Raw genomic sequence first — 24,210 nt, 5'->3', positions numbered from 1 at the left:
GTCCTTTTCCTCCTAAATGTGAATTTATCAAACATGAGAGAACCTTACATCTTTATTTCAGTTTAGCAATCTAAGATAAAACCATATCTAAAATGCTGGAGTACTTTCCCCACAGTGTTTTGATGTCATAAATATATCTGATGCTCTTTTCCCTTCAGATTTTTTTGTATTTCACTGTAATGATAGCTTGCATTACATGTGACTCGTACTTACTTACCACTTACCTGGAGTTCATCTCTTCTTCATTTCAGCTTGAGCCAGTTCTGAATGGCAGATGCCAGCACTGGAGGTGGAAGAACCCTTTCAGCACCCAAACCAGAACAGTTATTTTAGGCAGACAAGCTAGAGGCAAGAACAGGGAGAGAACAGTAGAAGTGTGAATGCATTAGTGTTACCTGTGAATATAGTGAAGCATATGTAGTATAAAAGGAAAGCTTTCCACCCACAACCCCTGAGGGCAAGAGGAATTATTTCAGCATATTGACAAGAAACTACAATCAACCAAAAGAAATTGGACAAGAAAGTATCAGTTACTCTAAAAAAAAATTCTGCCATTTGGTGGCAAAACTGCCTCTCCACAAGCCTTGACTCATAGCACAAATACACTGAAAAGCTGAGAAAAGCTCTCTTCCAGCTCCGATTAGTACATGTGGACTACTTTGTGAAAGCAGCATCATCAGCTTAGAGTCAGCAGAGATGCTGACTTCTTTTTTCTCCAGAAATGAAACTCCACTGTTCAGCGGTTCTGGAGAAAGTTATCTATCTTTTCCAGGGAAGTGCTCCAACACACAAGAAGGCTAAGACAGAAATGAGATGGTAAATAATGGAAAGCAGTTAATAATTTTCTCATTTTTATGCTGGTTGATTTTGCCCTTATTAATGTACACACTGTTAAATAAGAAACAGCCTTCTTGGTTTCTGTGCACCAGTTTCACATTTTCCCTTTGTGTCTTTAGAAACCCCTTGTCAGCAGTCAGTTGATGTGTTGGGAAAAGGTGACCAGTATCTACCCCACCCCTGAAGTAACGTTACGGTGTTATAGCTACTGTTGTGAGTGTCTCACTGTTAAATCCCTTTCTGTATTATAGGTCACTTGTTTTAAAAATTGCGTCACCTTTCTCCACACAGTGCCTGGAATGCAGCTATTCCTTGGTAAAAGGTAACGCTGCAAATGCAATGTTTGCATAATATGCAAATATTGAAATAATGGTGTTTTGTACTATGACATCATGCTAATAAACATTTGACTGCCTTATTTTTACGCTGGAGTACATGTTTATTGATTATTTGTAACAACAAAGTTGCACTGACCTCTGTAGAGAGTTGGCACTGGCTGGGTTTGACTGGCTCGCAGAAAAAGCAAGCAGCTGCCTCTTATCTCCTGAATGCTGCTGGCAGCTGCACTTGCTTTCTGAACTTTTACTCTCTAGCTTGACACAAATTAAAACGTGAGTCCTACACTAGCCAGGAAAAAACCCTGCAATTTTTAGGATTCCCATGCACATCAGATGCTAGAAATCAAATCTTACTCTGTAATAATTTTATACCTGCACCCTTGTAAAAAGCCAAAATTGTTTGAAATGTTTCTGGAAGTTACAGAATATTTATACTAGTTACTGATTAAAAAAACACATAATTTTCTCCCCAGTCATTGAATATCACTTCACTCCCCAGCTAAGCACACCAAACATCTCTGAAAAAAGTCCTGTGGTGACAGTTTCAGAAACAAAAATATCAGCAAGTAGAGGAAAAGATTGAGAAGAGCTCAGTCAGCAATACAGAAGTCCAGGAATTTAACTAAATGCTAACTGCAGACAGCAACACTGAGCTGGATGCAGACACCAGGTCTCCTCTAAAAGCTGCATATACCTTATAACTTGTAATGAAGAAGCCACTTAACTACCAATAAACATTTTTAACTACAGCCATTTCGCTCAGTCCAGTTGTTCGGTATCTCTGAGCTGTTCCTAGGTTCTCCACATGCACTGTTCCTGTCTAGATACTCTTCAGACAGTCAGGAACTCCTACAGGCCCTGGACACACCTCAAGCCCTGAAGCTCAGCAGGAGCCAGACCCAGCTCCACTCTGACCCTAGAGCCACAGGCCAGGTGAAACCCTGCAGACCCCATGGGCTGGCCCAGACACCCCGCTGCCCCCATGGGCTGGTCTGGACACCCTGCTGAGCCACAGCACCTGCCTGCACAGAGGGCATGTACAAGACACCAGCTGAACTGAGCAGGGCTAACAGAGCCACCATCAGGGGTGAGGAAAAAAACAAAAGAAAAGAAAAATAACTCCAAAAGACCCCACACTTAAATGAAGTGTTCCAGGTTGTGTTCATAATTGGAGTTTAGCACTGATTCACAGCTGTCATCAATAAAGCCTCATCTTCATGTTTCTGCATTGGCAGCTGTGCCTTTGCTCCCTGCCTGCCTCTGCTGCTAATGCAAAGGCAAGTGCTCTGTCACACTTGTTCACCAAATACCTGCCCACAAACACAGCAGTGTCACAGACCACGGGGTTCTTTGACTGAACTGTGTAAACTTTTTAATGAACCAATAAAACCATCCAGCCAGCCTGTTTTTAAGTATGCCTTATTTACTGCACGGTAATGTCTCACCTGGGGAGATAAAACACGGAGCCCACACATCACCCTCCCGCCTAACAGAGGAGAGACGGCAGCTCCTATCAGCAAACACAACAGCAGAGTGACAGAGGGATGAGGGGAAGCCCATGCCAGGTGTACCTCGAGGGAGGGACAGCAGTGTCCCTGCAGGGCAGTGTGCCACCTCCACACAAAACAGCCTTCAGGCCAACTGAGAGACCTTTATTTCTCATGGATGTGAACCTCTGGAAAAGAATCACCTTGGAAAGGTTTGACTGAAGCATTTATCAGATCAATCCATCAGCTTCAGTATTTCAAAATTGGCTTTTACCTCTGCACTAGCCCTGGCTTTATCAGGACTAAACTTTTAGTAGGTAACTACTGGCAACACTGCACATTATTGAACACCTTGACTGAAGTAATCCAAAATGTTTAGGCCTCAGACTCAGGTCATACAGTATATAAACTATGCTGCCATATGGCAAATACACCGTATGCACTGCATGTCTCATGGGTGTCCCACCCCACAGGAACTCCTGCCTCTGCAACTCCTGCTGTGAGCACTTTGAACACGGCTGCCCTCAGCAGCTGTCCCTGCGCAGCACACACAGGTTCAGTCCTGCTTCCCAGTGTAGCTTTAGTGCTTACAACTCACCTAACGTGTTCTTTATAGAGAACCCCACGATCTATAAAGTTCTCAGAATTTCTACATATTACACCAAGTTAACCCCAAAACAGATGCAACAAGAGCTCAGCTTTGACCTCCTCCTCAACACAGGGCCAAAGAAGCCCCTTACCCTCTAACTCCTCAGTTACATATTCTGCTGTGTAACAGCAAAAAAAAAATCACAAACTCATGTTCTAACTGCAGAATTTGAGACACAAGGTGAGGAAAAGGGAGAATTCCCAGTACCCAGTAGAGCCCCACAATGCTTAACTGGGGAAATCCAGAAGCAAGGCCCTTCAGCCCAGCCTTAAACAGCCACCATTGGCCTCTCATTAGGTGAAGTACAACTGAGCTGGGTGTCAAAGTGATCTCCAGCAGTCTTTTGTTTAGAAATACAACACTCACCCTGGCTACAAGTGTCTTTTGCTTTGAACTCCTAGGAAAATAATGTTTAATATGAATCAGTTACTAGCCAATATGGCAGACACATGGATTATTTCTAAAGCACTCCACAAGCAGATTTTTTCCAGAATTACAAACAATGAATAAACACAGACTGCCAAAAGTCTTTATCTTTGTATGTCTTGGCATTTCATCAGCAGGATCTCAAGAGTACAGGACTTCCACTATCCAACTGCCTGTGATGTGGTCTGGTTTGGAACACCAAACTCAAGACTGGAATTGTACTCTAAATCCAGTCCTTAGTCTGCAAAGATCTCCAGTCTTTAAAGGATGCTAGTTAGTTTCCACATGCTTTGAAAACCTAGTCCTACAATTTAAAAATTTAATTACCACCACTTGATTCTCATCTTAAATTGTAGAGCATTCAATCAGAGTCTCTTCTCTTCCAGTATGCATTCCTAATTAACAACTGGACAATACAGTCCCCAATCAAAAAGCCATTCCACACAGTTACTGCAATGCATTTGTCAGGACCCAAATTCTCTTTAGACAAGATAGAAAATAAAGAGTAGTAACATTCCTACTTTTTATAGGTTTATGTGATTTCATAGTTTGATTTTTTTCAGAAAAGGAAATATAAGAATTTAGAATGAGTGAAACAGATGAAAGCAGCATACAGTGGAAGGAAAAAACCTTCAAAAAGAAAAATGCACTTAGGGACAGAATGCTTGTTTCTGAAGGTAAAATGTATTTACATCTTGCACCTGGAGAACCTATTCCAAGGAATCCAGCATCACATCTTTTCATTAACTTCACTTCATAGGAACAGAGGGGTCATTACCACTTTCAGTATTTCAGAAACTAGAGAGGTATTTTAAGTACAAGACACCGCTAATCATTACCAAGAAACACCTGTCTTACAAGCAGTTTACAATCATGGTGAATACTGAAATAGAAAACAGGTGAAAACAATTATTTCCAAGCACAGCCTAAATGGACTGAAGCACATTTTGCCTCGATGCCAGGTACCGAGTTCACCCTGGTAACACGAGTCCCGTGCAGCCCTTGCTGCCATGAGCATCCTGCTGTAGAACAACTGCCCCAACACAAGCTCCCCCAAACGGCAGCTAACACACACAGAAACAAACATACAGCCTTTTTAATAGCGTGGACATCTTAATCAAAACATCAAATAGGCACTTCTCAAATACGTTTTAAAAAGACTGGGAGACACGAACTGTGATTATTATCAGATAAGCACTGGTCCCTAGGCTTAACTGAGCCCAATTTCTCACTTTGGTTTACTCCAGGAGTAGTTACACAGAATAGTCCAATGTTCTGCACCAAAAAGCCGAAGAAAACAAATTTCCAGTTCTTTTAGGCAGAAAGTAAAAGTATTAGGGGATGACTCTGTGCAAATCCTCCACTTCAAGGTTCCACATATTCTTATGGATGGGGTTTTCAGAGAGATCGGTCATCTTTATTGCTCGAAGAATGGGCTCCGGACTGCAGGACCGCACCACACCCATCACCATTACATACTTCCCTAAAAAACAAGTAATCATTAAATTTAATTAACATTTGTATTCTCATTTAAATTCATAAGCCAAATTACGTGAAGCCAAGTAAACAGTGCAAACTGAAGATGTTGATACTTGAAAGAAAACTCAAGGAATGAAAATTGCTTGTAACTAAATTTCAGAAAATGGCCTCGTTATCTGTACAGCCACTTCTACGGCATACTAAACTATATTTTCACACAGAGTAAGAGCCAAACAAACACACATTTGTCCTGCTGTGTGAGTGGACTGAGGATAGGCGAGGCTAAAGTTTCCAGCAATGGGCCTACTGTGTACCACAATTTCTGCAATACTGCAGACCAACACTTCTCCATTTGAACTGGCAGGTCCGGTGAAGGGAAGAGAAGGAAACGAAAGCAAGAAAGCGAAAAGAAAAATAAGAATCTCTCTCCTGGTCCAGAGCCTCCTGCGCGGGGCCAGGCAGGGCGGCCGGGCCTGGCCGGGCGGAGGGGAAGCGCCGAACCACGTTAGAGCGGGGCCCCCCGCCCCGCGGTACCTGCGCTGAGGCACGGCCGGCCCTGCGGCACCTGCTCCACGCCCAGCACGGTGAAGGCGCCGCTGCCGTCCTGCAGCCGGGCCGTGCCGCCTTCGGCGCCGCGCTGCACCTCCAGCACGGTGCCCTGCATCCACACGGCCCGCAGGGGCAGCGGCGCCCGGCCCGCCGCCGCCCGCCGCAGCTCCCAGCTCCCGCCCGCGCCGCGCTCCGCCCGCCGCAGCTGCGCCGCCAGCACCTTCACCGGCGGGCCCGGCGCCGCCCCGGCCATGCTGAGCGGCTGAGGGCGCGCAGCCGTGAGGGCGGGAAGCGCCCGCCCCGCCCCGCCCCGCCCCGCCCCTGAGCGGCGGCAGCGCCGCAGCTGCGGAACGGCCCACGCGGAATGGGAGGTGCCCCGCGGCCCGAGCACGGCGGGGCTGGGTGGGGGTGCAGCGCAGGCAGTGCCCCGCTGGCTCACCCGCCCGTCGGCAGGAGCGCTGGCAGTGCCCCGCTGGCTCACCCGCCCATCGGCCGGAGCGCAGGCAGTGCCCCGGCTGGTTCACCCTCCCGATGGCGGCAGCGCAGGCAGTGCCCCGGCTGGTTCACCCGCCCGTCGGCGGGAGTGCAGGCAGTGCCCCGGCTGGTTCACCCGCCCGTCGGCCGGAGCGCAGGCAGTGCCCCGGCTGGTTCGCCCTCGGCTGCCCAGCGGCTGCACCGTGTGCCAACCCCCCGAGCCACCGCCCCTCACCTGGATCAGCCCAGAGCCTGACTGGCCGTCATTTTACCTGGTTTCAGTTCAGGACCGGCCCGTTTCGTGCAAAAGGCGGTGTGAGCTGTGACTCGGCGCTCTGGTTCGAGCTGAGGGTGCCGCGGAGCTCTGCCCCGGGCCCGCTGCCGCAGCCAGCCCGGGCTCCCGCCCTGCTCAGCGGCACGGGGCCACGGTGCTCACCTGAGAGCTGATGAAGCTCCGGTTTCGTGAGAAAACAGGAAAATGCACATGCTGATTTTCCCAGGGATGCTCTTCTGGGGAAATCCGGAGCATAATGCACTGAAACCGTGGGCAGTTTTAATATGGGAGACTTTAATTGCAAGGCTTTAACGATTTTATTTACTGTATGTTTTTATTACTGATGGGCTAGTTCACTTTGTTGCAGTCTGGTATTCTTGAAATGTTATGGTTTCTTTCGGGTGGGTGGGTTGACATTTCATTCAGTAAATAAGCCAAAAAATAAGCTAACGAAGAAACAGGAGGATGGAACAAAGACAAGAATCAGAAAAACCAAAGGGATGGGTTCATTAATTTCACAAGTCCTATTACCTACAAAACTGCAGAATGGGTAAAAAGACACTGATTGCAATCATTCTTTAGAAGAGCTTTCATTCTCTATTCAAAAAGGCAGTTACTTTATTTTAAAAATCTGGTTTTGTCCTGAGTAGCAAAATACATCAGAAGACCTTTTTTCCTACTCACCCATCATGTTGTGAATTATTTATTCAGTTGGGTTTTTTTTTTTTCCAAATATATTTTCTGTTTGGAGACATTCAGTAAATGGGACTGTATTCTTTTTATAGTGTAAGGAAGCAGTTAATTTTTTGTTACCACTTACAGTAAGAATAAAACATAGTATTGGTAATAACAATAAAAACACTGACATCTAAGCACAATACAGAACCATGTAATCTGGCAATCAAACCATATAGCTTACAGGAATAGAAAGACATTAGATGGTTACTGTATATGAATGCATGACTTGAGCAGGGCTCACAGGAGAATATTTGTAATTTATGCCCTTAAGCTGCAGTCACTTGACAGCATCAATATTTACTTTCACATAAAAAAGTAATTGTGCCAAATATTGATAAAAGTATTGTATTCCTATTTGTTACTGCATAATAGGAGTGTCTAGTGCTTATTAAGCCATTAAATCTACAGATCAAGGCAAGACCCCTACAAGACTGTAATCTTCAGGAGAGACTAAAAGGTCCCTTTTAAAAGATTTGCCTTCAAGAAACGGTGTTATAAGAAGGGCAAAAGCACTGTCAACCTGCATCAAGAAATGGATTTGTTTTCCAAAACCAGAAAATCCTTATCTTTCAGTAAAATGCAGAGTTACGCTAAATTATTTGCAAAGCTCTTCCCCAAGACCTGGTGCAGCTCAGCACAGACACATTCTGCAGCTGCAGGGAAAATGTCTGAGGCCTCAAGAGACTGATCCGCAGGTGACCCCACAGTGATCATCCTCTGATTTAAGGGTAGCAAAGGAAGCTCAGCACACAGCTGGAAAAGGCATAGAGCTGGTGGCTGCCAGGCTCTAAATGACACTGGATTAAACATGAGCAGATTTTTTGAGAGCACGGAATGTGAGAGTTTTGGTTTGCACGGATTAAAAAAGAAGGAATCAATCTCCTGTCTGCTACTACAATATGCACCTCACTTCAAAGCAATCTTCAAGGACATTATTCCTCAGGCTGACACACACGAGATGGTCACAGCGTGGGTGAAAAAAGGTCAGACTACACATAGACAGCACAGTCCTGATGAAAGCAGGAGTCAGGGCTCCCTCAGGTACAAGGGCTCCCTCAATTACACTGGCAGGGTTTTGTTGGTATGGTGCCAAGAGAGCTTAGAAAAGAATTTGACCCCAGATCTCTGTGAAAAGAGATTTCCAAAGAAGCAGCAACTTGAAATTTTCTGTTGAGCTCAGACCTTTTTGTGCTGCCACTGACAGTACTTCTTAAAATGGAAGCAATTCCCTGCTTCTCTCCCTAATTTTGGTAAAAGGCTGATATTACAGAAGCAGAAAAGTCCTTATTTCCCTTGGCCAGGAAGTCTGATCTTTTACAGCCTTTCGTTCTACCTGAAAGAGTTTTTAAAAATCCTTCTTTCCAGTCCACTGGCCAATGTGTACAGAACAGCTTCTTCAATTTTATTTCTCTTTCCTAGTACTGAGAAGTTACAAAATGGATTTCAAACAAATTTTATTTTTTTTTCTAGAATTTGGAATCCAAGTAATCATAAGGTTGGTTTTTTTTTAATTTTATTTTTAGTATTTTGTAAGCACTTGCTTTAGAAATAGATCTAGCTGTGAGCTGCACAGCTGACTGCAAGAAAAGTCACAAAGTGTGGAGCTGAAAAATACATGGATCATAATGGTTATGTCTGAATGGCCCACAAATGTCTGTAAAACAGATCCGTAAAAAAACCCTTGTCTCTGGTCAGCCCAGAAACTCAGAGGATTCAGAACTCAGAGGATGTGACTGGAGCAGGCTCTATTCTGGCATCTCCAGCAACAATGCCTTCCCACAGTCACACAGTAAACTGCAAATGGATATGACTGAGCCTTTCATATCCTCATGCAGAAAAAGGAAGCAGCACATGGGAGCTCAGCATCACTGAAGCAAGATGTGAAAACAATCCTTTGCAGTAATTACTCTGCAAGTGAGGGCTCTGAGACTGTCTTCCTTTCCCTGGTATTCATATGAAACTTTGCTGAAGAACAGCTTTTAGAACACACAGAATAGGACACAAACACAAGAATATAAAATTCCATTGTTTCTGGTGTTTGATTTGTATTGCATAGAAGATGCAATGTGGATATGCTGACTGAAGTCATTTAATTTAATGATTTGAAATAAATGGATCAATGAGTTGGAATGAATGAGTTGGAAGTCAGTTGTATTTACATCCCTAACATGAGCTACAGCTGCTTGAAATTTATGCTTTGGGGCAGAGCAGTCGGGCAGATGGATACAAAATTGTGTTTGACCAGGAATTTCAAAAGACCTGGAACCAGCAAAGTCATATGCTGAAACAGGAGAACTCTAGGTGCAACCTGCCAAGGTTTTAATTAGGAGGTGGCTCTGAGTAAGTGGTATTTTAGATGTGACTTGGACAGGGCAGGTAAATGTGAGCAACAGACATCAGAACCCCACTACTTACAACAAGAGTCTGGCCTCTCCCATGGTGTCATGAAGCCAAAACCTGCACTTCAGAGCGACACAGGAGTCACCCTAAGATATGGTGACCTAATTTTGTGGCAAATACCATCAACCAAAGCATAAGCAAGGCACCCCCCAGTGCTCTTTTTCCTTGAGAACCTAATAGAGATGCTCTGCATTGCATGTGAGCTTGTGCTTAGTGGAAACTGTAGAGGATTATGGCAAGAGCCTTCCTGCAGCTGCCAGGAGCTGCCAGCTGCATCCAGCATGTGGAGAGGAAAAACAGCATCTCCTCAGAGAGTGGGGGGAAACCTCAGCTTGTACAGCCAGCCTTAGCATGAGAAACAATTTCATTGCTCCCACTGGCATGCAGACTTACCCAGTTCCTGTCACTCACCACACATCCCTGCCATGGGGCCTGCAGGCTGTGAAAAGGGCAATGCTGTCCTGCTTAGCTGACTCATTTCATTTACGAAGAATACTTAGAGGAAATACTTAGAGAACTGCAATTGTGTTCTGCAGAAGTGGGTGTCACCTGTTGGTTTCTTTCCATGGTATATATATGCTGGCATGTAAGTGAAATAAATCAGTGTTCTATGGAATAGGACTATATCATGATTAAGGAAAAAATTAATTAATCAGTCTTTACTTTTCCAGTATTGTTTGCTGCTCTGGAAATAGTCTGCAGAGCTGGCTTCCAGATGGGCTTATTCAAACTCCTGCACAAGAAAAGAGAACTCTTTAAATAGGAAATATGAATGGCATACAAAGCATTAGATCTTCATCCCGACTGAAGTTGGGCCAGTAGCTAGGAGACTTCAGTCACTCACATTTTGACTGAGTTTCACTTTTTAAAGGAATTGGATATTTAGCAAAAGCTTAACAAGACTGGAGAGTCCCTATAACCAGTGTAGGGGAAGACAGATCACAGTGCCTTCCCTTGACAGCTGCTGCTCTTGCATAAATACACTCTGATCAGCAGGGTCAGCATACAGTTCATTCAGCGATGTGACAGAAGAATAATTTTCCTAAAGAGCAGTAAGCACCAGAGTGACATTTTACTTCCAAAAATTTAAAGTCTGAGTTGTCAAATAGAAATCTACACAGAAGACAGTAAGGCTGAGAGGTTACAGCATTCAAGAGCATACATTGGCAGGATTCTGTAATAATCAAGGCCTCTTCAAAATTCCATGAAAGAAATTTCTGGTGCTTAGTAGGGAGAGGCTTTTACTAATAGTCAAATTTTCATGCAGGCAAGATCTTTCTCAGATCCAGTCAAAAAGATTGTCTCTCCCTATGAACTTTATCTTGTTTAAACTAAGAACATCACAGCTACAGCACCACCAATGAAGGTAATTTCAAATTAATTAAATGTTAGAGCACAGTTGAGAGGAATTCAGAATTTTAATATAATAAGCATTTTGCACCAATCTCACATTCAGCACACACATGCATTAATTTAAGAAGCTTTTGGAAGTTAGCATCAAACTACTTGAAGAGGAAAGTTTGAAGTGAGCATCCAAGAGCTACAGGGAGCCAGAAAGGAGAAAGCCCACACTTTTCTTGCTGTGTGCAGTGTTACTCTGCAGAGTCTTCAAGGGCACACATTTAATAGCAGCCTTGGTGGCAGCTGCAGGTTGCACAGCCCAGCAGACCAGACTGCTGTTTCTAATCTCTGATAATTTATGTGAAAGTGAATTGTCCTCCCTACTTCCCATGCTTTGGCCAATATTTGTTACCTGTATTCCCATGCAGTATCACCTCAGACACATGTCATGACTGTCCTTAACCAACCCAATTTTGCCCTGAGATCAGAGAATCTGTGTGTGAAATGGCTGCACTTAGTTCTCAATGAAGCTGTGACTAAAGCTTTGTCCATGTGACTGCCCAGGGATGCAGACAAAAAGGATCCTGGACTGGACACAGGGCACCAAGCAGCACTGGCATCTTCTTCAGAAAGTGCTTGTGAGCAGTGGTGTCCCAACTCACCTGGTGCTGGCAGTAACACCGAGGGGGAGAAGAATGGCTTTGGAGGGGAGGATGCTGCCAAGAGCTCAGCAGGAAGGCCCCGGAACTGGTACTTCAGAAAGAAAAAGCAAAAATCACAGCTGGAGGAACAGCTGGCCTTGTGCTTCTCTGCAGGGGGACAGCAGACATGGATTCACAACAAACAGCTGAATGACTGAAAAAGCAAAAACAATATAAAGAGGTAATCAACAGCAGTGAAACTTTGTTTGGAGATGCTCAACAATAGCACTTACATGGTTTTGTGAACATAGGTGGACTGGGACCTAAAGAAGCTTGAGTTTCCAGTTTCTTATTATGGTGTGCATTCTGTAAGGCAAGATTCAAACCCAGAAGTACTTACAAGCCTGGATGTAGAATGCATTTATTGCCATAGCCCCCACAAATAGCAGCCTGCTCCCCAACTACTGGCATGAGTGAATGAGTGAGTGAACGAATGTTGGCATGTTAATAGCAGTAATTTTAGATGGAAGTCACATTAGTATATATACAAGGCCTACCTATCTCTTAATAGGTCTAGGAGAAGATATAAAATGTCATGTTAAATCACAGAGTTCTTGCTAAATCAGAACACTCAGTGTATAATTGATGAAGTATATTTTCACATTCTTAGGGTTATTTAATTTATAATTTGACTTAAAAAAGTCAAAAGACACAAGACTGCATGAACCAATGGGAAGAGATCTCATCAGTTCATTTTAGAAAGACCTCTACAAGCCATATGAAATATCATGATTTAAAATACAATTTGACATTAAAATGTCACAGACTGCCTCCACCTCTTGATTTAAGTAATTTTAATCACAGGTTTTAGTTTGTAGTTTGTACAGTACCTTATGTTAAGCACTATGTGGAAACTCTCTAATTTAGACCCATCTCTTTCCACTAAGCCCAGAGTGTGCAAGGTCAAATATGAGTTTAATGGAATGAAGGTCAGAATTTTATTGCTGGCATTCACTGTTATTGAACAGCCATCACTGGCAACTGATCCATGAGCATCTCAGTTCTCAGCTTTTGTGAAGGCAAATACACTACTGGTGCTCCGAGATTTTCATCAGCTCCTGCAGTGAGACTTTAGAACCTCATGGTATGAACTGAACAGGGAAACAAACAAACAAGAATAACATAGAAAGAAACTCTGAAAAGGACCTACTTCAAGGAGAAATATTAAAATAACTTCTTATGTACAGGTAAGCTGACCTTTCTACTAAGCTACAGGTTGTGTGAAGTCTGCAGTGAGGCAACTGTAAGAACATTTATCTACCTGAGTATATTTCAGTATTTACTAATGACTCATATGAAAATATTTGATTTTTATAGAAGCCTAGAAGATGGCACATAGTGTGCAACACAATGGTAGCTTCTGAATGTAGCTCTATATAGGGCAGCCTTCCAAACAAAACAACAAAACTTGGACTTGAAATTCAAATGCAACCAAAAAAATGACTCATCGGGGATCCAAATATATTGAAGCCAAAAATTTAGCAAGCTTTCAGCTTGTCATGAAAAGCAGCAGTAAATGATAAATGCAGACCTAGTACACCTTATTTTCAAAACCTCACAAGCCCACAAAACCAGACTTGCAGTAGTGCACTCTATTGCAAAAGCCATCAGTGCTTGTTTGTTCAAAATAGAAACTGTCAATACTGTAAGAGCCAACCAGGAGACATCAGTTCAGTGCAGATGGTGCCTCAGACTCACGCAAATGTCACAGAGTGTCTGTGCAGAGCTGGCAGGACACTGTGTGCACATTTTTGGTTGCACCTTTGGAGTTTTGATGTTCCAAACATCAAGCATTTATATTCAAGTAATTTCAAATTTTACACAGGAGCATTTGAAGAGCTGTAGCTCTGCTACAATTTGAACAACTACAAATATCAGACAATAGACACTTGAGAGCGGAAAAAGGCAACACGTGACCTTGGATTTGCAAGGCAAAGCTTGGCAGATCTTGGGCTCCACTGCCGGTTACAGCCTCATTTATGAGAAATCATGTTGGGCGAAAGTGAAAGGCACATGCAAGTTTTTTTTCTTATCTGCAGATCTCTGATTTGCCAATATGTTATCTAGACTCCTATAAAATTGATACTGTGATTACTAATAACCACAAGATGTGGGTTAGGCATTTTCATTTTTGTTGTTTTCATAGATTTTTTAATGCAGAGGGAGACTTGAACAGTTGACCCTACTGTTTGACACAGATCATTGGTTTATTTGCATTCTGGTTCCTCTGGGTCTTCCTTTGCTGAGAATTCAGTGGTGTTTCAGTCCACTGCAGACCACAAGAGCTTCCAGCACTCACCAGTGGAGCTAAGGAGGCTGAAGCACACTCACTACTGCTTTCATGCTGCCATTTAATGGAATCAGTTTTACATTCATTTCTGGCAAATGAAATACTTGAGTTGTGTCTGGGGATAGCAAAAATAGTCTCCAGGCCCCTTTTTCACATCCATCCAGATTTGTGAACAGCAGTTAGGCATATTGATGAAGGAATTAATACCTTTGGGCAGACATTTTGCAAATGCAACTGCGCTGGCTCCAGTCACTCTCCAGTTCCACTGCTCTTCCCTGCCTGGAAAAATGAGGCATACAGGTATGTAGGTTAGATTCAGAATACATAATGTGGATAGTTTACAAACCACTTTGGCTGGCCCAGTTAAATAACAGTATATACTACTGCTCATAAAACCAGTACTGCTCCGTATCAATCACTGATTCTTCTGACTGAAGGGTGTATTCCCTGTTTTGATGGGTACACAGTGCCTTCTGAAAAATGCTACACACTTCAGGCCTCCTGTGGTATCAGCCCGAGTAATGGTCACTAGCAACTTCCAAAATCAAGGCTGGGAGGAACAGTCCTTATAAAGAAAATCTCTGAAGTTTACAGTCACAGGAGTGTTCATTTAAATAGTGCCACATTTTACTCAAAACTGGCAGTGTTTGGTGAATGTCCTTGCTTGTGGCAACTTTCCCTTCTGTTTCCTGGAAATGTCATTCTGCTACCCAGGGTTCTGGCTGGACACATGATCTCTGGGGAAAACAAAAATTCCAGCCAAAGAAAACAGAACTGAAAGTAACTGGAGAATCTTTCTCATTCATCTTTTGATCTGTATAACAGATAGATGCATTTCCTTCTAAAGGCTGCATTTCCCAGATGTAAAGCAGTAAAGCAGTAAAGCTCCACCAGTACTTCTGCAATTTCTGTCACACAGCTGTGGAATGTTGCGAACTGATAACATTTGTAAAGAGTACTTGTAAAATCATAAAAGGAGTAGTGCCATGAAATTCTTACTCATAAACTGTGGTAAAAGTTTCTGTCCTTGAATTCCAAGCATTTTTCATGTTTTGCAATGTCCTCAAATTACAGTTTATGGTCTGTAATCTTTCACTAAGCTTGGTTAAATTCCTGGTACCTAAGTAGGAAAGGGTGTATTTATTATTTCATCAGCAAAGTTGCAGATATATGCCTTAGGAGCAATGCTTTCATCTTTCCTGGTAGCTGTCTCTTGCAAGCTCATACTGAAGAACAAGTTTCCCATCATGGTTTTCATTTGCTGCTTTTCATTCACATGTTTATATTGTCTATAAATGTCTGGATATGTATTGCCTCAGCTCAATAGCTCTCAAATTGTATCTTCATGTTGCAGCTCTGCCTAAATGGGCAGACCGTGCATTTCAGATGGTAAGAAATGAACAGGCTCTGCATGAAAAGGTCACTGGAAAGAAACAAGTTGTCTCCTGGGTCAGTCCCTGTCCTACATCCCACTGAGTGGCAGGAGGGAACTTCTGCTTGTTTTTCCAGCACTTCTACTAAGTGCTACAGCTTGGCTGGGCACAGTTTGGCCTCTGGAAGCAGGTTAACTCTGATCATACAAGTACTAGAGTCCTGTGAAGGTGGGATGAGACCCCTAGACTGCAGAGCTAGAAACTCTGCAGTGTACCTAAGCATGTCCAAATGCCTCAGCAGGATGGTGCTCCTCCTGTTGCAGAGCTGTCTCTGGTTACTCTGCTTGGGACAGAAGCACTTCCCGATACCTTTTCCCACTCCCCTTCCTCTCTTCTTCCTTCAGCATACACAGATCCTGCAACAAAACCTTCTCAGTCAGAAGGAAAGGGAACTCTTTATTGCATTGAAATAATAAAGCAACAGATGACTTGCACCTGGGAGGTACTGCAGCTGCATTTCATCGGCCAGGAAATGTTGCATAGTCACAAAATGTTGCATACAGGAGAACTGAGACTACTTGTTTTTAACCCTCTGCCCTGTTTGGCATCAGTTTCCAAAGACAGGCTGGGTTTTCTAACTTCCCTAGAACTCAGGGCTACTTCTTTCTGGTCCAACCTGTTGTTAACTTGAACATTTATTTGGCTACTGCAGCTAAGGCTGAATAGTCATTTAACCTCAGATATTGTACTTAGAGTATATTCTAGGAAACTTCAATTAGTTCATATTTTCATCTGAAGTACAATTACATTTTTAAAAGAAAATTTTAGTTTGCTAGTTTGATGTTTATGGAACAATTGTCACTATTTTTTCCAACAGAATCTAATAATAGAGGCTTGAAGTATTTCTCATCCCTTCAGAGACTTCATTAGAGACATTTTCTTAAAGAAGTATCATTATTTTTTCAACCTTCTCCGTTTTATCCAGCAGTTTACTAGTGAGATCTTTTGTGGGAATGTGGGTGCTTCAGGCTTCAGTTTGGGGAATCAGGCTCAAACCCCTCCCTGGCATGGACTCAAGGACATGCTTCTCAAGCTTATTTTGAAATTAGCACCTCACACCACAAACCCATAGAAGGAAACATTCTCTGGTCTTCCTGTGAACTTGATTTAGTTCACAGAAAGGCTTTTAAGAGCCATTGACCTACAGAAAGAATGGGCCTTGCCTTTAGGCCTGCAGGTAGGGGCTTTGATTTAACAGAGGTGAGCCACTGACTTCTGTCTCAGCTTCAAATACCCTTTCTAGCAGCTTATCTAAGAACTGATTAATGTGCAGTAAGTTAACAGCACTCAGAGGGGTCACCAGACTCCAGTGTTTCCCAGCCACAAGTGACTGCTCTAGATGTCAAGTTCCCAAATACTTAACAAATACTCCTCATTCCCTCTCAGTGAGAGGAGACTGCTACTTACTTGTTAGGACAACTGCAAGAAAAGGCAGAAACTGAAGTTTGAGTGCTCTCTGCCAAGCAGGGACACTTTTTCCACATTCTGAGAAGGTCTAAGTACAAATCAGCTGCCCTAGCAACGCTCTCTTGGCTTGCTCCATTTTTAAAAGACTGCCTTTCTTCAGAGGCCCATTTTTGAACAATCTCAAGGTGGGAAAAGCTTCAGCTCTGTAGGCAACAGTTCCTTACTGGCTGCTTGCATGGCACACTGGATGCTTTGGATCTCCTTTCAAAGAAACTCGGTGCTCTCAATGTACACCACAGAGGACCACAAACAGGTCCAGCACTTTGTGTCAGAAACCTCCAACTTTTCTTGGGCAATGCTTTATGTTGTGACACACTTCTTTTCTGGCTTTTAGCCTAATTAACTAGAACAAATTCACCAGGCAGTGTGTTTCAGAGCAGGGCTGAAATCCATGTCCTCATTCAATGCTGAAGCTATTGGCTTGTCTTGCTGTGCCTGTTTCCTGATCTGTAAGTGTAAAGCTGGTCCTTGCAAAAGGGTTTGTCATACACAACTGACAAGTGTGGTTTAACCAGCACATCATCTTGTCTTTCACCTAGTGACCTGCTCTTGTCACACTTGAGAGAGAAGCACAGCAGTCAGAAAGACAAAGCACATCTTTGCAGTTTGAATTGCCTTGGAAAAGCATGTGGGCTTCTTGCAGTCCAACTTTTCCTGTTTGCTGTATTATGTGAGTTCATTCTAACAGTGTGTATGTAATGGTTGCTGACAAAAGATGTAAACAATACATACGAGATACAGCAGGGGATGAAGAGGGTGAAGGTGAACACTACTGAAAATAACTTGGATGATGAAAAAATCAATTGAGAAGATGAATTTTCAACACACTGACTCAGTCAGCTGGAATAATTTGAACAAATTTGCAGTGATCATCCAGACTCTTCTCTAAAGCACAACTTATGACAGATAATCATAGATAGTAATAGAAAGGTAGTAAAGATCTTGTGAACTCTGAGCCTGTAATTACTTGCACAGTAATAAGCTGGAATGGTTTTACTAGATGTCTTCAGCACGCAGAGATGAAAACATGGTTTTTCCCTCCAGCAGAGGGGGCTTGGCAGTAAGTTTTCTAAACACAAAACCAAATGATTTCTTCAGAAATTGAGTAATTCTAACATTGAACTGACTTTTGTAGGAATTTGCGTAGTATTACAGGTAAAAACAGAACTTCCTCCAAACAAGAGATTTAAATATAAACAGACACAATTCCAGTGAGTGTTTTTCTGGCTATCTTGGTTTGCCCTATTTCTCAGTGTGGCTTTTCTATTTCAGCAGAAAACCCTTGCAGTTATACCTGACTGGCAGTGTGCAAAGTTCCTGTTAAATCTGTCCCTCTAAAATACTTCAATACATGCAGAAGAAAAAACCAGAGAAGGCACTAAGGTAAAGTCCTGGTGGAAAGTTTTCCAAGCCACTGCCAAGGGGTGTATTTGAAGGCAGAGCATGTCCTCTGAGTAGTCCAGGAGTTTGCACTACAGTTATTTGAGGCCATAAACAATTGACATAAATCTGGATGGCCAAAAGAGACACTGGCAACCTCACAATATGGACGAGACCAAAACTGTGGATGTAATCCAAGGTGGTACAAAAGCCCATCTGAAGCTAATGCTTAGTGTTAAGTTGCACACAGTGTTATGTAAAGACAAAAGAGTGACACAAATTTCCCTCTGAATTAAAACAGGCTTGCTAGTCAACTGGTAAGTTCCTAATTTGCATGGTTAATTGGACTTCTCCCCCAGGTACTGTTTCATTGCTTGATTTCAGCTCTAATAGGGGAAAAGTACAGGCAGGTGCATTTGAATACCTGGGATTATATTCTCTTTGTTATTTCTGATGGACAGTCTTACTCCACATGCAACTACTTGAAAATGGCACTGTTTAGAGCTGTTCAAAACCTGATTATTTTACTTCTAATGAGAGCCAGCTGTCAGTTTTAATGACAGATTCTGGTAAATGTAATTTCACCTCAGTGACTCCAGCTTCTGGTGAAGGAAATATTGAAAATAATGATGCACTGGAGTAACTCAAAATGAAATTCGTGCCAGATGTAGCAAAAGGTGCAAATGACTCACCATGGCCAGTAAGGGTGCAGCACTTTCTCTCCCTGACGTGGGCACAGGCTGTCCTGTCACAGCCACAGGCAGCAGTCACCTTGCTGGGAGGTGCAGCACTCCCAGCACTGGCTCTGCCCACTCACTGCCCTCACTGGTCATTCTGGTGAGCTCTTCTCAGAAGGCAGGATCTCAGCACCCCCTCTGTTTGTGGGGCGCCACCCACGTAGCCCCATAATCTTCCCTAAGTACTATACTCAAAATAAGAGTATGTGGGGAGGAAGAGAAGGAGGAGGAGGAGGAGAGTTCTGGTCACCTGGTGAAATAAAATTATAATTTAGTGTGGATATCAGAGTCATCAGGTTGTCTATTAACCCTCCTATTTGGAAGTGTATGTACTATGGACTGACACTATTTCTGGTAGAATAAAAAGGGGGTTAGGGCAGTTCACTGGGAGGAAGGGGGATGGGGCAGGTCACTGTCCTAGGTCCCCAAGCCAGAATCCCAGCTGATGGCGCCAGCTCTGAAAGATGGTGAGCCCCAGCCCCTCCTGCCTTTGAGTCCCCTCATTCATGCCACATCTCCAGCACTTCCACCCACTGATGTCAGCTCCCCCTGTCTTTGGACACGGTGACCTTTGCGTCCCTCACTTCTCCAGTGGCAGGTCCCCAGTGCCAGCCAACCCTCAGCTCCCTCTGGCCTCTGCAATAATCTGAGCTCCTTCCTGGCCCCAGCTGCTCGGGTGTCTCCTCCTCAGGTGCGCTTGGGAAAACCCTGACTCCTGCTTTTCAGATGGGAGGGTTGCAAAACACACCACGTCCTCCATCATTCACCCCGTGAGGGCAGCACGAGGGGACTTGACTGAGGGAAAGCAACTGAGAGCCAGCTTTGGTAAGGCCATGCCCTGCAGAGCACTGCTGTGGGGGGCACTGGAGGGGACTGGAGAACAGAAAAGAGAAGAAAAGTGGGCAGTTATAGGAATTTGAAAGAAAAAGAAGAATGTCTTTTGATGCTAATTACTTGAGTCAGAATAGAAGAAGGCTGAACTTCCCAGAAAGGAAGTTCACTAACAAGGAACCACAGATAACCTTCAGATGCCAAACTGAAAACTCTGGAGAAAGTAGACAATTCTCAGAAGGAAAAAAATAAAGCCCTGTACAAACTATATTTAATATACCAGGGAGAAAGAAAGCAAAAGGCAGACTGGATCTTGAAACTAAAAGAGCTATTAAACAGCAATTAAAGGGTCACTTAGATAACACTGGGCTGGAAAGCAGAAAAAACCAGAGCAGAGTAAATTTTAAACCTGGGCCATAGGTATTTGCTCACACAGAGCAAGGTCAGATGGGACAACGTTCCAGCACTATTACGGAGGAAACCAATGAGGAGTAGCTGGGACTAGCACAGAGGGAGTACAATATATAAAATAAGGAAAAGGACTGTGGGAGAGAAGAGACAAGGTAGAAACAGAAGTGTAAAGAAAGAAGCAGCATAACAAATATTATATGGCTAAAGAGGGAAAAAGTACAATTTGTTCTAAGTCAGTTCATGGAAACCTGCAGATCTCCCAAACCTGTTTTATTAATTCCCAATGCCAAGTTTAAACCTATGTGTGTACAGAACTTTTCACATGGAAAGGCAACTGTCTGTACAAATTCAAAATTGACCATGGAAAGCATTATCTCAATGGCAAAGGATGTTCCAAAACCATGAGCCCAGAGGAGTAAAAAGACATGTGACAGCTTCAGACACAAAATATTCTAGTGCGAGTGAGAATTGATACTGCTGATCTAAAAGCTACTAGACATTGCTACTGCTGTTACTTTAATGTGGGATTCTTCCAGCTCAGTTCATTTTTCTTTGAAGGAACAGTAGGTACATTAGAAAATGTATTATAAACAAATACATAATTGTCTCCTATTTAGCATATTTACACACATACTCTTAAAAAAAAAAAAGAAGAAAGGTAATTTCTGAATATTCTTGCACATGAAATGAAAGCAAGAAAAATTTGATTTTTGGGCCATCAAGAGATGCATGTAAGAGCCCAGTAAAAGTATGTGAATATAAGTCCTAAGAACTTTCACGTGAAAGATCCAAGCAGACACATCATTTTGCAGGTGTGAGTGAGGTCACTGCTAACCAGACAAGAAGTCTGAACAGTCCTGTTGGGTCTACTGTGAGATCATCACCTTAAGACAATAAAAAGTAATGGGTCATATTTGTCAATTTGATCCCTCCAGGGATGAATGGAGCCCCTCTTGGTATGGTGCAAAAAGAGAAGTAAAACCACCCAACCAGAAAAGGGTGTCTGTGCTGAGTTCCCAGTGACTGCAAGGGCTGAGTCACAGTGGGTTCTTGGACATGCAGGGGAGTTTTAGCAGGAAACCGCCTACCACTTTATTTACAGCTCTCCTTCAGCTCTGCCATTCGACTCAGCTCGGGAGATGATTTTATCATTCTACATGTTGTGGATGCAGTTGCACACAGACACTTTCCAAAAGGCCTCATATGTTTAGCGTTGGTTTTTCATGAGGTTTCAATACATTCACTTCAGATGGAAGAAATACTGCCCCTTCTGCCTCCTCTCCATTGACTCAGATTTGTTTGAGTCATCCCTGACCTGCCCAGATGCTTGGCATTGCTCAGCTCTGTTTAGAAACCAGCACACTGGCAGTGTGTGCCTTGTGAGCACAGGCAGATGCAGTAGCACCAAATCACTTATCTTCAAAATTTGAACACTTCTGTTGTCCTGTGATTACTTTTAAGTAAAGCATAAGTTCCAAGATCCAGAAAAGCAGGGGGAACCTCAGTTCTGCCAGCCTATCCTGCCACGACTCAGTGATTTCCACATTCAGCACCTGGGAGAGTCCTCTACTCCCACGTGCAGCATATTATCTTTTTGGCTATTAACATAATTAAAACAACAGTAAGTTTGTATTAAAATAATCTGATTTGAACTGCTGGCAAAGTTTCTTCTTTGTAGAACACAGAATTAACTATAGGAAACCGTATCAAAAAAAATCTAATTGCAAACTCCAGCCCTTAAAATTGAGTCAGGGCCTTCCTTATGTTTCCTGCCAATTCTGTCCTAGTTTTGTGAGAGTTGAGATCACACATTTCCCCAGCACCCCTGTGTCAGTCAGTGCACACATGTGCGAGTGGGCAGATTTCAGGTTGCATATGCAAATATCAATCTGATACTGCCCAGTTTTTCAGTTCTTGGCTTTGTAACCATGCACCATCAGCATGGTGTGTGTACCAGGGTACAGGATGGCAGGAAGGCTGTGGTATGTGCTCTACTGAAGTGCAAACTCCTAATTAGGAGAACAGAAGAGGAAATGGGGTAACGATTCTCTGGAAGAGTGATGGGCTCTCTGCACAGCCTCATGACTGCACTGAAATCCCATTTTCAGAGGGGAATAGTTACTAAATCCCCAGTGATGAGGGCTTGTTTCCAGTCATGGAGTGCTCCTCAGTGTGGTAAACCCAGAGTAGAAAAATGCACAGACCCTCCCAAATCTGCTTCTGCCTGCACAGGCATCATATTTTCCCAGCCCTGAGAAGAGGGCTGGGAGGAGATAAGGGAAGAAACAAAACCCAGCAAGATACCCATTTCTGTCTGCATATAGCAGTATGCAGAACAGTTTATGTAAATTAGAATCAGCTACAGGACTTCTGGGAAGTTGGCAGTGACACTGTCAGTGTCTCAAAGTTAAGGTATGAGTGAAATTAAGAGAGGCAATCTCTTAAAGCTGTTTCTAAATAACCAGTACAAACATGCAGTTCATTCAGCAAGAATTGCTTTGGCAACTTACACTGGCAGCTTCAGACACTTGGGATCACTTTCTCTTTTTTATGCTGCACAAAACTCTGCTTGTGGGTCATTTTTTTGAAGCCAGATTCAGCTTTAGCCCTGCCTTTGAAGGTCACATTTCAGAGATCATCATAGGCAGAGCAGAGGAAGGATGCTGCATGAATCATGAGAGATTATCTGTTTGCCAAAGCCCTGCAGGCTGTACCACTCTTGGCATTTCGTGCAGCAAGTCTGTCACATGAAACAACTCAGTGAGTGCAACAGCCTAACAGCCAATGGGTTTTACTTCCCCAGGCTCCAGGCCAGGGTTTCCCTCTCCCCCAGATCACAGCCCTCCTACTCTTCCCCCACCATCACAACCACAGTGGGTTCAAAATGAACAGGAAATAGCCACACTCAGATCTGTCTGCCACCCGCTAGTGGAAACTGGGAATTCACTGGAATTCATGGAACTGGAGGCAGGTCACACACACGTTATGCCCCTGATGCCACAATGATGCCACAATTTATCTACACAGTTGATATTTTAGATTTTCATGTATGTAGTTCAGTTTCCCTGACATTAACCTTTGAGAAAAAAAAAAAAAAAAAAAAAAAAAAGAAAGAACAAAGAAAGCAAAAAAGAAAAAAGAAAAAAAAGAAAAAAAAAAAAGAAGAAAAAGAAGAAGAAAAACCCACAGCCTTTTGGGGGATCAGAAACCAATTTCAGGAAACATTACCAACTTTGATGGTAAATGCAGCCACTGAGAGTAAATGTATGTGTGTGTGTGTGTGTGTGTGTGTGTGTGTGTGTGTGTACTGGACCAAGTTTTTAATTGAATTTCCTAGAAACAGAGAAGTGTGGAATGCTATGACTTACTGCTGGAATAACACAATGCACCATTATCAGTGGGGAGCTATTTCTAGTATGGCCCATGAGCAGGCAAGAAGTGAGGGCTTTTTTGATCCAGGCACGCTGCTTTTTCCAGCCCTGACTCTTGGAACCCTCCAGTGAGGGATCTCTTGGCAGTCCTGCCTAGGGCTCCCCTGGTCTCTGGCCCAATGGTCAATCAATGACTGTCCTGGAGAAAATGGGACACTAAGAAAGGAAAAATAAAATATGCAAGGAATAAAAAGCCAGAATTAAACTGGAGGAGTTAGGCAATGTCCTTTAAGTTAATTCAAAATTTGTAATGCAAGTGTATCTAGAAGAGAGCTTTGAATGTTTTTGTCCTTAATCTCTTCAAAAACAGGATATTTTTAGCAGTTTAGGCTATTTTTAGATCTAAGGGCAGGAATGCTCTGTTGTGGATGCAATCCTGCTTTTCCATTTTGCTAAAAACATCTACATGGAGATCTTTGCCCAGCTGCCACTGGCAGCATTTTGGATGCAGAAGTCAAGTCTGCACGTGAAGTCACATTTGCATTCTCCTATAGCCACAGCACATCTATCATATTCCTAATAAAGCAACAGCACCAA

The 24,210-nt window shown here is 43.2% G+C and overlaps 2 protein-coding genes across 7 annotated transcripts in view; one reads left to right on the top strand and one right to left on the bottom strand.

Moving 5' to 3' along the window:
* Positions 1 to 4,252, top strand: part of LOC119706833 — an 80,197-nt gene extending 75,945 nt beyond the window's left edge. For both annotated transcript variants that reach the window (XM_038150958.1, XM_038150959.1), the window contains one exon: positions 252 to 4,252. In XM_038150958.1, coding sequence (XP_038006886.1) covers positions 252 to 267 — 16 coding nt within the window. In that variant the 3' untranslated portion in view covers positions 268 to 4,252. The remainder of the gene's footprint in view (positions 1 to 251) is intronic.
* Positions 4,253 to 4,402: 150 nt separating this feature from the next.
* Positions 4,403 to 24,210, bottom strand: part of RMI2 (RecQ mediated genome instability 2) — a 74,672-nt gene continuing 54,864 nt past the window's right edge. For 3 of the 5 annotated variants that reach the window (XR_005258612.1, XR_005258613.1, XR_005258614.1), the window contains 4 exons: positions 14,191 to 14,262; positions 11,655 to 11,847; positions 6,676 to 10,384; positions 5,095 to 5,220 (listed from right to left, as the gene is read on the bottom strand). Coding sequence is in view for 1 of the 5 variants with exons in the window: in XM_038150964.1 (XP_038006892.1) it covers positions 5,072 to 5,220; positions 5,751 to 6,018 (417 nt within the window). In the remaining 4 variants the exon portion in view is untranslated. Of the gene's footprint in view, positions 5,221 to 5,750; positions 6,034 to 6,675; positions 10,385 to 11,654; positions 11,848 to 14,190; positions 14,263 to 24,210 lie in introns of those variants that run through there. The other 2 variants (XR_005258615.1, XM_038150964.1) reach the window with 2 other exon arrangements.

This window comes from Motacilla alba, chromosome 14 (assembly GCF_015832195.1).
Source record: "Motacilla alba alba isolate MOTALB_02 chromosome 14, Motacilla_alba_V1.0_pri, whole genome shotgun sequence".
NCBI lineage: Eukaryota > Metazoa > Chordata > Aves > Passeriformes > Motacillidae > Motacilla > Motacilla alba.
The sequence above is the reverse complement of the archived record's forward strand: the minus strand, read 5'-3'. Positions and strand labels throughout refer to the sequence as shown.